Source organism: Bufo gargarizans, unplaced genomic scaffold (genome assembly GCF_014858855.1).
Source record: "Bufo gargarizans isolate SCDJY-AF-19 unplaced genomic scaffold, ASM1485885v1 original_scaffold_1321_pilon, whole genome shotgun sequence".
NCBI lineage: Eukaryota > Metazoa > Chordata > Amphibia > Anura > Bufonidae > Bufo > Bufo gargarizans.
In genome coordinates this window covers 296,268-309,479 of record NW_025334307.1, presented here as the reverse complement: position 1 = coordinate 309,479, position 13,212 = coordinate 296,268, and the positions used below count along the sequence as shown (strand labels likewise).

Sequence of the window (13,212 nt, the reverse complement as noted above, 5' to 3'; positions counted from 1 at the left end):
AGCATAGGGATCATATCTCACAGGACAGACACACAGGGCTATTAGGGCCCATTCACACACAGCTGCTGCAAACCTCTCCTTTCACCTGGGACAAAGTGCACAATGTACTTCGCCACATCTTTGGGCGATTTGCGCTTTGCACATTGTCCCATGGGGAAGGAGAGGTTTGTCCTATAAAGGTAAAACAAACAAAAAATCACCAGTAAGCAAAAAAGTTAACGTTCAGTTCAAAAAGTTAAAGTTTATATGTTCTGTTCAAAAGTTATTATAAAGTTAATAAAATTATTGCGTTGCGGCCTGGTTTTTTTATTTTTTTTATTTTTTACCTTCCAGGTGGACCAACCGATCGACTAGCTTCAGCACTGATGTGCATTCTGACAGAAGCATTGCGCTGCTGTCAGATTACACAAAAGTCGGTGTATGCGGCGCTGCAAGACGAGATTTCTCCTCTGCAGTAAAAGATACGTTTGCCGAGGCATATGAGCTGAGGAGGCGGCGGTGTTCATATGCTTTGGCAAACACTTTCTATATAAAAAAAATAAAAAAATCCCGGCAATGATCTATTCATCCACATCGATTGATGTGGATGGAAAAATCGGGTTTGCCAGGGCATACGAGCTAAGTGGGTATGGATGTTGGGCGGAACTCCTATGTCTTGGCAGATGCCTTTCCCCTCCTTTTTTTTTTTTTGGCAGAGATTTTTTCATCCACATTAATCGATGCGAATAAAGAAATCTGTGCCGTTCATTTTTTCTTTCAGCCCAGAGGCTGAACGGAAGAAAAAAAATCTCATTACCCGTATGCTCAATATAAGGAGAATAGCAGAAACTCCTAATGCTGGCCATACATGTAATGATTGCGGAGACCCTCAAATGCCAGGGCAGTACAAACACCCCACAAATACCACCATTTTGGAAAGAAGACACCCCAAGGTATTCGCTGAGGGGCATATTGAATCCATGAAAGATTAAAATTTTTGTCTCAAGTTAGCGGAAAGGGAGACTTTGTGAGAAAAAAACCAAAAAAAATAAATAAATTTCCGCTAACTTGTGCCCCCCAATTTTTTTTTCTATGAACTCGGCATGCCCCTCATTGAATACCTCGGGGTGTTTTCTTTCCAAAATGGGGTCACATGTGGGGTATTTATACTGCCCTGGCTTTTTAGGGGCCCTAAAGCGTGAGAAGAAGTCTGGAATCCAAATGTCTAAAAATGCCCTCCTAAAAGGAATTTGGGCCCCTTTGTGCATCTAGGCTGCAAAAAAGTGTCACACATGTGGTATCGCCGCACTCAGGAGAAGTTGGGGAATGTGTTTTGGGGTGTCATTTTACATATACCCATGCTGGGTGAGATAAATATCTCGGCAAAAGACAACTTTTCCGATTTTTATTTTTTTTATACAAAGTTGGCATTTGACCAAGATATTATTCTCACCCAGCATGGGTATATGTAAAATGACAACCTAAAACACATTCCCCAACTTCTCCTGAATACGGCGATACCACATGTGTGACACTTTTTTTGCAGCCTAGGTGGGCAAATGGGCCCACATTCCAAAGAGCACCTTTTGGATTTCACAGGGCATTTTTTACAGATTCTGATTTCAGACTACTTCTCACGCATTTGGGCCCCTAAATTGCCAGGGCAGTATAACTACCCCACAAGTGACTTCATTTTAGAAAGAAGACACCCCAAGGTATTTCATGATGGGCATAGTGAGTTCATGAAAGTTTTTATTTTTTGTCACAAGTTAGTGGAATATGAGACTTTATTTTTTTCCTTACAAAGATTAAAAAAAATCATCATTTTCCGCTAACTTGTGACAAACAATAAAAAGTTCTATTAACTCACTATGCTTATCATCGAATACCTTAGGGTGTCTACTTTCCGAAATGGGGTCATTCGTGGGGTTTTTCTACTTTCTGGGCATTGTAGAACCTCAAGAAACATGACAGGTTCTCAGAAAGTCAGAGCTGCTTCAAAAAGCAGAAATTCACATTTTTGTACCATAGTTTGTAAACGCTATAACTTTTACCCAAACATTATTTTTTTTTATCAAGGACATGTAGAACAATTAAATTTAGCGAAAAATTTATATATGGCTGTCGTTTTAAAAAAAAAAAAAAATTTACAACTGAAAGTGAAAAATTTCATTTTTTTGCAAAAATGTCATTGAATTTCGATTAATAACAAAAAAAGTTAAAATGTCAGCAGCAATGAAATACCACCAAATGAAAGCTCTATTAGTGAGAAGAAAAGGAGGTAAAATTCATTTGGGTGGTAAGTTGCATGACCGAGCAATAAACGATGAAAGTAGTGTAGTGCAGAAGTGTAAAAAGTGGTCTGGTCATTAAGGGTGTTTCAGCTAGGGGGGCTAAGGTGGTTAAAGGGAACCTGTCACCGGGATTTTCTGTATAGAGCTGAGGACATGGGTTGCTTGATGGCCGCTAGCACATCCGCAATACCCAGTCCCCATGGGTCTGTGTGCTTTTATTGTGTCAAAAAAACAATTTGATACATATGCTAATTCCCTGACTCATCTCACGTACAGGACTCCTCTCAGGTTAATTTTCATATTGTATTAAATCGGTTTTATTACACAATAAAAGCACAGAGAGCTATGGGGACTGGGTATTGCGGATGTGCTAGCGGGCATCTAGCAACGCATGTCCTCAGCTCTATACACAAATTCCTGATGACAGGTTCCCTTTAAGCAGACTGTGATTGTCTATTTTTGTGACTTAGATGAAGATCAGATCACATTTTATGACCAATTTGTGCAGAAATCCATATCATTCCAAAGGGTTCACATACTTTTTCTTTCAACTGTAGATTAGTAAGTGCTATATAGATATAGTCATCTAACATACACATTGGTCAAAAGTAACCAGAAAGTGGCCAACCCCTTTAATCATTGGATAACCTCTTTAAAGGGAGTCTATCACCATTATATGACCATATACAGCGCTTACATGGCTCTGTAGCACACCTCATGCATGAATGTAATGGTACCTTTGTTATTTTCTTTAGACTTGCAGAAGCCTGAAAAAATGACATTTAATTAATATGCAAATTTGCACTCATAAGTGCCCAGTGACGGCGTTTAGTGTGTAAGAGACCAGGCTGCTCTGCCTTCTTACAGTGTTACTCCTCCCCAGCCTCTTCTTTTGCCCGTCCTCCTATTCCCTTGTCATCCCTAGGTCCGGCCGAGATCCCCCGCTTGCGCACTGTTTTGCCGGGCCGGTGCATGTGCACTAGTTGAATCGAAGCCGTGCCCACAATGGGCATCGCAGTGCTTAAATAAGTGTTTATGACCTTACAGCTCCCTTAACTAACTAATAAGAATGTGTCTTAAATAAGTATTTATGATCTCTTAGTAGTTTAGAGATGAGGGTAATTAGAGGACTGGGACAAAGTAAAAGCACAAGTACCAGTCACACAGTTAGAAAAATAGTTAACCCTTTGTGATTGGCTCAATATTTTTAATAAAGGCCAATTGAAAATATGATTTTTAGCCAGAAATTAGTAAAATGCAGTCATAAGCAAAAATTGTCTCCAAAGGTGTACATAGCCTTTAAGCCTTAGCCTGCTATTGAAGGGGCTATCTGGGCTACAGATATTTACGGCCTATCCTCAGGATAGATCATCAATATTAGATTGTCGGGGTTCTGACACCTAGTAAGGTTGTCACGATACAACAATTTTGATTAAATTTTGATACCATAAAAAAGTATTGCGATACTGAATACCATTTGATACCACTGCGTGCATTCCACATTTTATTGAATGTTCGGCCCATAATAGAACAGTCCTATCCTATTTTTTATGGGGACAGGGTTACTAAAAAATGGCACGGTTCAGCACCTGAGGGGTTAGTTGACGGGGTTCGGCGCTATCGCTGTTGCCCATCATTGAGGCCGGGTGCCGGCTGTGTGATATAGCCAGCACCTGCCGCCTACATTTGTATTAAGGGGTTAATTATATGCATTGGAGACGCAGTGGGCACAGCCCCTCCCCTCCTCCTCAGTATTATCTTTTCAGTGGTGGCACCGTCACAGTGGGGAGGGAGGGACTCTCTCCTTCTCCACTGTGTCGGCTGAGGAGAACATGGTGTGTGCTGAGGGCGGCGCGTGCCATGTTCTCTAACAGATACTAGGCTGCACAGTTATGCAGCCTAGTATTGGAAAATAGCAAATCCTGGTATCTGATCGATCCGGGTACAAAAGTATTGATTGGGTATCGAAAGATCAATACCCAGTGCAACCCCGCTGATCAGCAGTATGAAGGGGCTACAGCGCTCTTCATTGTTTGCCTACACACTGCTTCTCTTGTAGTGGCGGTGCTGTGTAATTACAGCTGTTTGTCACATTCTAGAGAATGGGTCAGGAAGTTGTAATTACACTGCACCGCTGCTACAAGGGAGATGGTGCAGGTAAACATTGAAGTTTATGCAGCATGAGTGCCATGGCTTATTTAACCATTTAACAGTCACATTAAAATTGAAAAGTCATCCCACAAATGTCACTTTTTTAGACGTAGATGTTAGATGCAGATTTTTTATGTGTGTATGAAGTAAATCTAGGGCTAAAGCTAAAAAAAAAAAAATCTTATACCTATTTCAGTGCTGCCCCTAAACCATGCAGCCCTATGCAAGAGCCCAGTTTCACCTGATTTGTCATACTGGTTTGTTTTGTAAAACTATATTTTTCACTCCATAAGAAGCACCTGACCACAAGATGGGGTTTTAGAGGAGGAAAGTAAGAAAAAAATATATTTTTCATCAGACCTCACATTCAACCCCCAGTCTTCATTAGACCTCACATTCAACCCCCAGTCTTCATTAGACCTCACATCAGACCCCCCCCAATCTTCATCAGACATAAGATAAATAAAACCACTTACCTCTCCTACTCCGGATAGTGTGCCATTCTGTACATCAATCACGCTTTTTCTGCAGCTCCTGCATTCACTGTGACCTGATGTTGCATAGCATCAGGTCATGGTGTGCACTACGTCTGATGCTGTCAGGGTACAGCACAGCATGGCGCCTGAGAACCATGGAGCGCTGACTGATACCAGCGCTTCACTCCCCATTCCTACTGTACTAATGAGCTCATCTATAATGGAAACGATCATTGGTATTTTCTTTGTAAGACCATGCCATTTCCCCCCCACTTTTGGGGGATAAAAAGTAAAGTCTTATAAAGCGAAAAATACAGTAACTGAAAACGGTGAGAGAAAATGACCCAGATTTACTAATGTGTCTGAGCCAAAAATATTTCCCAAAAAATCTAGTCTCTCCTAATGACATGTACAAAACATAGGAAGAAACATTCAATGTTTTAACTCCTGCAGGCTATCAGTATTTTCCCCCATTAGCCCCACCTCTATTCCTTTACACTAAAGGGATTGGGCATTAACCCTTCATATCTTAGTCTGTCTAAAGATGTGATCCTGGTCTTGTTTGAAATCTGGCAATTTGAGCTTTTAAAGGGAGTCTTTCACGCCGATTCACCGTATTAACCTAACAGACTTATGTCCACGGCATCCCCCCTATTAAAACTGTGCTTACTGTATGTTGCTTGCTATCATCGTTATGCAAATTAGGCTGTGAAGGTGCCCAGGCATAGCGTTACAATCCTGCGCATCCGTAATCCTGTGCATGCGCCGTAATCATGCACCGATGACCGCGAAATCGGCGCGTGCGCATTGAATGACCACAGTCTGGCCGGGGCATCACAGTTTACCATGCGCCGGCGCTGTGAGGAGAAGGGAGGTTAGAGCAGAGACCAAGGGCGGGCAGACGCGGTGGAGGGGGAGTGGATTCATATGAAAATGACCCAGGGGCCTGGGCACCGGGCGTTGTAACGCCGCAAGTGGATTCATATGAAAATGACCCAGGCGTCTGGGCACCTTCACAGCCTAATTTGCATATGGATTAAAAGTGTTTTTTGGCAGAACGATGATAGCAAGCAACATACAGTAAGCACAGTTTTAATAGGGGGATGCCGTGGACATAAGTCTGTTGTTAGGTTAATACAGTGAATCGGCGTGAAAGACTCCCTTTTCTAAGGATTCTAACTTGCCATGTATTGAGGTTAGTACTGCATTCTCGGTCTTGTTTTAAAGCTTAGATTGTCAGCTTTAAAACAATCACAGCCTAAAATTATAGTTTTCAGAAGTGGCCCCCCTTCGGCAGCCACTCAGCTCCAAACAGTGTTCATTCAAAACAGTATTGTCCTGTACTGCATGCGTGAACAGGGATGATTGGTGGGAAGTTAATTAGAGGGATACAAGGATCTTTTGTTCTGCCTGATTATTAATATTGTGATCAATAAGCCAATTTTAGTTGGTTTAAGAAAGATTTCCATTCACTTAGATACAGGAACGATGTCTCCAAGACAATCTGACTCTTAGAAAAAGAATGGAAGAACTTAAGAAGGTTGAAGAGGAAAGAGAGAGACTATTAACAGAGATGGGACAAATGAATGCAATGCAACTTAAAAAGTAAGTGTGCACTTATGTACCGGTATATACTTAATTGCTACTTTGTGTTGGGATCACATAAACTCCCAATAAAATGCATTTAAAGGGGTTTTCTCAGCTCATACATTGGGGGCATATCACTAGGATATGCCCCCAATGTCTGACAGGTGCAGGTCCCATTTCTGGGATCCTCACCTATCTTTAGAACAGAGTCCACACCGCACATGCACGGATGCCCTCCATTCATTCCTATGGGAGCAATGAAAATACCCGAGGGCTGGCCATTTCCATCAGCCCCATAGAAGTGATTGGATCGGTGGCCGCGCTCGCGCAATTTGCCCCCTATTCATTTCAATGGGACTGCCAAAAATAGTCGAGCATGCTGCTCAGCTATTTAAGGCACTCCCATGGGAATGAATTTAGGGAGGCAGCGCATGCGCCGCGTGCCCTCCTTCACTTTGCAGGCTAAGTTTTAAAGATAGACACTAGCGATTTGCCCCAATGTCTAAGGTGAGACAACCCCATTAAGTTTATGGGTTTAACATGAAAAAATTTGAAAAGGGGTATGGATACTCTTTCAAGACACCACACACACACGCACACGCGCACACACACACATATATATATATATATATATATATATATATATATATATATATGAGGACCAATATAATATATTGCAGCCATTGACGAGTTATAACATGAGAGCCTGAACATATTTACTGTTCCATAATTTATACACTAGTGTATCATTATTTACTCTTTATTTTGGTGAACAAAACATACAGAAGTAATAGTATGCCTACCTCATAATGCTACCAGATACATCACAGTTGCATATCTTTAAACATGTTTATTTTAAACCCGTCTGGTAGCATTTTCCTCACACTGGAAACAAGGATTTTAACATGCCTGATCCGCTTTCTCTCAAATCTGCCATTGGTATAGTGGAAGACCCCTGTGCACATATGAGGAGTAACCTTTCATATAAAAGCCATTTGGTTAAAAAGGTGTATTTTGTATTCTGTTTTCTGGTCCCAATTTAAAGAAAACCCGTAGTTTGTTATATTTCAAAAAACTAGATTTTTGTATAACTTACCAGTAAAATCTCTTTTTCGCTCTTTCCTTGGGGGACACAGAAGACCTTGGGTATAGCTCATCTCCATAGGAGGCGTGACACTAAGTGAGAACTGTTAAGCCCCTCCTCCACAGCTATACCCTCAGCCTGGAGAGAGAGACTGCCAGTTGCGTGTCCAAGTAGTGAAAAAAGGCAAAGTCCAAAAGTGGAACCAACAAGCCAACTACCCAACGGGTAAAACAAACTCTGAAACCGTGTAGAGAAAAACAAAGAATGGGTGGGTGCTGTGTCCCCCAAGGAAAGAGCGAGAAAGAGATTTTACTGGTAAGTTATGCAAAAATCTTGTTTTCTCGCCCAATTTCCTTGGGGGACACAGAAGACCTTGGGACGTTCAATAGCAGTCCAAGAGGGGAGGGACCACAGCACCAAGGCAAAGCACCCGAAGGCATCAAGAAACCGCCGCCTGCAGACCAGGCGGCCCAAGGCAGCATACACCGAAGCCCGAGTGTGCACCCTGTAGAACTCGGTAAGGTGTGCAAGGAAGACCAGTGACCGCCTTGCACAAATGCATGGCCGAAGCCTTATGCCTCCGGCCCAGGAGGCACCGACCGCTCTGGTGAAATGAACGGTGACACCAAAAGCAGAACCCTGCCCTTGGTGCAGTAACCACAGCAATAGACACTCGGAGAGCGAAGGAAAGCCACCCTGGAGGCCGTCAACCCTTTGCGCGGACCTCCTGGAAACACAAGAGACCGAACACCGACAAAGAGTCGGAGATCTCCAAGTAACAACTGCAAACCCAAACAACCTCCAAGCGGTGAAGCGCCCGTTCCCGGAGACGGGAAGGGGATGACCAAAGCCTCGTAGATAAGAAGGCAGATACCACCCTCAGAAGGAAGGAAGGGACAGGATGGAGAAACAGCCCTGTCCTGGAAAAGGACAGAAGGCACAGAACACGAAGGGCCGCCAATCAGGCACCCGTCAGACATGATGGCAACAGAAAACACAACTGTACAGGACAGAAGGAATAGGGAGAACTTCTACAATGGCACCAAGGGAAAGAGTGGAGCGCCAAGAGCTCAGTGTGTAGCTCCCAGGGCGGTACCAGGGAACGGTACAGAGGAACCAAAGAGCCACTCTGTGGAAGAAGGTCATGACAGGCCCAGGAGGGCCAGAAAACGCTGGAAGGGGAAGGACAGCGCCGACACTTGACACTTCAAGTAACAGAGTCCCAGTCCCAGGGTCAGGCCGGACTAGAGAAAGACAGAACCAAGGGAGAGAAAAGCAAAGAGGGTTCTTGCCTGGGTTTTGTGGTAAGCGGGGCATTCCCCCAAAGTCCGACAACCGAACCTGGACGAAGCACAGTCGGGAGCGAACACTAGCGTGCTCACAGGAATCGCCTGGCAAGCGGGAGAAAACCCAATGTGATCAGGCGCAGACCAGTAACACGGCACAAGGGTCGGAAAAAACTGTCTCGTCGGCCCCCGAACAACATAGTCCCGTATCCAACCGGAGTGGGGGAGCAGAAGGACAGACGGAAGAAATCGGAAGGGTCCGCCCAGCAGCCGACAGATGCCAGGACAAGACAGGCCAAAGTCCAAGTCGACGTAGCCACCACAGGAAGGAGTTCTACAGTCCTGGTGAGGGAGATCCAAGGACAATCGTGACCGAAGGGTAGTCCTCCCAAGTTACTGAGAAGGTAAGTCCAGCAGGACCATATGCCCAGAATGGAAAGGCAATCTGCACCCAGCGGGAGGACAGAACGCTATAGGCCCGGCAAACAGGCACACAGCTAGTACTGCCAGCGAAAACGAGGGAGATGGTACGAGACCACAAGTAACACCGGAACCATCCAAGTAAACAACCATGCTCACCCCCGGGGGGGGGGGGGTCAATGACGAAACAGCCTCTGAGGCCTGGCCGGTGCAGAAGCCACATCGGAGTGACAAACTCAGAGAGGAAGCCAATAAACCGAGCTGGCGAGGAAAAGCAGTCGAGACAGAGGCCGGCATAACACCCTCCAAACCGAAAGGAGGAATGGCAAACAGGAAGCCACAGGACAGTTCAAAAGCCGAATACCTGCTACTCTGTGAGACGACCTGCACATCGCCTCGCAGAAGGCGAATACCCTGAAGAACCCAAAGTGGAGGTCCCCCAGACCTGGATAGATGAGCACCCAAGAGAAGTTGGGTGACCTACCCGAGAGGAGAGGTCTGTTCCTGGTAGCAGATCAGACTGAAGTGCAGAAGGCGCCAAAGACAACACTCTCCACCCTGACGGCTTGCGCGGGGAAGCAATGTCACGGGAGGACGAATGGGTACACATCAAGGGACCCCGAACACTCCCCAGGTGGAAGGGCCAACGAACACGGCTGGTGCCGTCACAAAGGGACCACACCAGAGAATGAGTACCACCCAGCTCGGTGCAGTAGCGAGCCAGCAGAGCCTGTCTACATATATACAAGGTATACAGCGGTGAATACATTGGGCATTCATTTGTTGTGTGTTGGACAACACCTTAGGCTCATACAGGTGGACAGAATTACCTCTTCAGAGAAGAGTGCAAAGCTAGCGACAAGCAACCTCACCCCAAGAGAAAAAAGTATGTCGCAGGAGGAAGGGAGGCATACGTACTAGCAAACCGCAGGCAGCGAGAAGGCCAACCCACCCACGGGAGGAGAAGGCAAACACGGCCCAAACAACGCACAGAGCGCACAGCCACAGCGTCCCACAGTATCCATGGAAATGCAACCCGAAAGGGAGTTATGCACAAGACTAGTACAGGAGGCATGCTATGGAACGCAAGCAGTCCGCCCAGAAAAGGGGGGAGAAAGGTACCTGGCAAACTCTGCAGACAGCAAGAGTGCAAAGGCCCGCACCAAAAGGACCTAGTGAAAGGGGAGGGGGGGGGGGGCATGCACAGGATTATCCTAGCATTAAATGATTGTGCAATAATCCACCCAACACCGAATTTTGTGAGAGTGCAACGAGTAGTTCACCAATGAAAGGGGAACGTCCAGTACAGCATATAGAAGGACAGCCGTGAATCTCATGAGCGCGCAAATTACCGCCAATGGAATGAGAAGTGGTCATGCACAAGGCCAGCACCGTTTCCAACGGGAGTGCAAGCAGCGCACCCATGTTTAGAGGGCCATGCTTCTGGCCAGCAACGTATTCGGTGAGAGGGCAATGAACCGCACACGGCCAGCATCGCATCCCAGGAGAGCGCGAGCACCCCGCCACCGATGGGGCCACGCACATGGCCAGCAACGTACTGGCGCAAGAACAAACACAGTCAGTGAAGGTGCATGTATGTCGCCTGAGGAGAGGAGGCATGCCCACGCCGGCAGCAAAGCCAGCGAGAGTGCGGTACACCGCCCAAGGAAGGGGGGCCATGCATATAGCCGGCAGCGGATCCGGTGAGAGTGCAAGCACGTGGCCAGACAACCTACCGCGAGAGAACAACCCCAGCCAGTAAGAGTATGTATGCCGCCTGAGAGAAGGAGGCATGCTCAAGGCCGGCAGCGAAACCAATGAGAGTGCAGCCTACCGCTTATGGAAGGGAGTCATGGACAAGGCCGGCAGCGAATCCAGTGAGAGTGCAGCGTTCCGCTTATGGAAGGGGAACGTGCACATGGCCGGCAGTGAATCCAGTGAGAGTGCAGTGTTCCGCTTATGGAAGGGGGACGTGCACATGGCCTGCATCGCATCCGGCGAGAGTGCGGAGTCCCGCCTATGGAAGGGTTTCATACCCATGGCCGACAGCGAACCCAGTGAGCGTGCAGCGTACCGCCATAGAAGGGGGTTACACACATGTCCGGCAGGAATCCAGTGAGAGTGCCGCATTCCCCTAGGAGGGGGGTTGTGCACATGGCCAGCACCGTATCCGGTGAGAGTGCAATTATTCCTCCCCAGAAGGGGGCCATGCACCTGTCCGGCATTAAATCCAGTGAGAGTGCAGCGGAACGCCTATGGAAGGGGGGGTCGTGCACATGGTCAGCACCGATCCGGTGAATGTAGCACTCCACCTAAAGAAGGGGGTCATGCACATGGCCAGCCTGTAACTGGAGAGGTGACGTTCTGCCTATAGAAGGGGCGCCTACACTTGGCCAGCGCCGTATCCCGGGAGATGGCAAGGGTCCACAGCCGAGGAGCGCAACATGCCGCCTACGGAAGGGGGGCATAGCGTGCTGCCAGCACTACTGCATCAGGCTGCAGCGTCCTGCGCAGCCATTCCGTTATTTATTAACTGCGCCCTGGAAGCCCCCCCTTTTTTTTTTTTTAAACACAGCCACTCTGAGGCAAGAAAGGGGCCACTATACAGGGGCACAGTCTCGTACAGGCCCAGAACATAGAGGGTGTCCTCTAGATGGGAGCCGGTACCCAACAGGTTAACAAAAATCCGGCCTGGGGGGCGGCGCTGCGATCTCCTGGGGGCGGGGACCTCCAGGCGGGAAGAATTCGTGCCGTGAGAAGTTCCCGCCCCCTCCAACCGAGGCTGGAAGTTTGCGGCCTAGTAGGCCGTGAAGCCGGGGCCTAGATTTTTGCGGCGCCCGGCCGACCGGACCTGGAGGGAGCCGGGCTGACACATGTACTAACGGCCGCGGGTGCACACCCCGCGGGCCGGCAGAGACAAAGGGCCGGATTCAAAAGTTTGCGGCACCAGGCCGACCGGAAGCCTCAACAGTCAGCCGGGGCCTGCTGGAGCATCGCGCTCAGTACATGCAGGCCGTGAGGGCCTTGCGTCCGGCAGCGTCTGGAGCGGGCCCCTGGCCCTAGACACCGGTAAGGAGGGCGGGGGGGGACCCTGAAGTCCAGCACTGCACCCCCTGCTCTAACGGACCAGGCGCCCGTAGAGGAGGGACAGGGCAGCCAGCGCGGGCCCCCTGTACTGAATCTGCGACCGGTAAGGGGGAGGGCCGGTATAACCCCTTTAGGGCAGCTAGGAGCGGCCCTAAAGCAGAATTCCTCCACAGCAATCCCATGCTCACCCCTGTGCAATGTCCTATGGAAGGGCAGTGTATTGTCGCCCCGCGGTCACCAGTATGGTGGTGGTGTGGGGCTATATGACTATTGGGCAACAGCTGGATATGAGAGACAGCCCTGGAGCCAGAAAAATGGCTGTTCACCAACGACACCTCAGGGGCCAGCCTAGGTCCAGCAGGGACCAGTATGGGGGTCCAGCACGCAGGAGACCGGGGAGGGAATGAGGGGAACGTAGGGCTGGAGAAGCCTCTCTCTTACCACAGCCGTCTTCACCCTCGGTCCGTTCCAGCAGGGTCGCCCCTTCAGCTACTGGCACCGTAGTGGCAGGACGCTGGAAGAGGGACTTGGCGTGCGGGATGCAGGGGAGCTGGGCTGCCCTGGTCCACCTTGCCTTCTGTGGGGGAGGCAGCAGTGCGGGTGACCGGCACTGGCGCAGCTCAACCCCGGGAGAAGCAGAGAGGTCTAGTGTGTCTCTGTTGTCCCTGATGATCTGAAGAAAAAGAAAAGACAAAAGCAAAAATCAAAACTAAAAACCAAACAGGAGAAAAACAGCCCTGCAGAGCAGGGAGTGTCTTGCCTCCTTGGACACTAAGCAAAAAACTGGCAGTCTCTCTCTCCAGGCTGAGGGTATAGCTGTGGAGGAGGGGCTTAACAGTTCTCACTTA

The 13,212-nt window shown here is 48.0% G+C and overlaps 1 protein-coding gene across 1 annotated transcript in view; it reads left to right on the top strand.

Moving 5' to 3' along the window:
- Window positions 1–13,212, top strand: part of LOC122923183 (DNA repair protein RAD50-like) — a gene marked incomplete at its 5' end in the record, with an annotated part of 164,550 nt that overhangs the window by 66,269 nt on the left and 85,069 nt on the right. Inside the window, one exon of the mRNA XM_044273917.1 lies at window positions 6,378–6,505. Coding sequence (XP_044129852.1) covers window positions 6,378–6,505 — 128 coding nt within the window. The remainder of the gene's footprint in view (window positions 1–6,377; window positions 6,506–13,212) is intronic.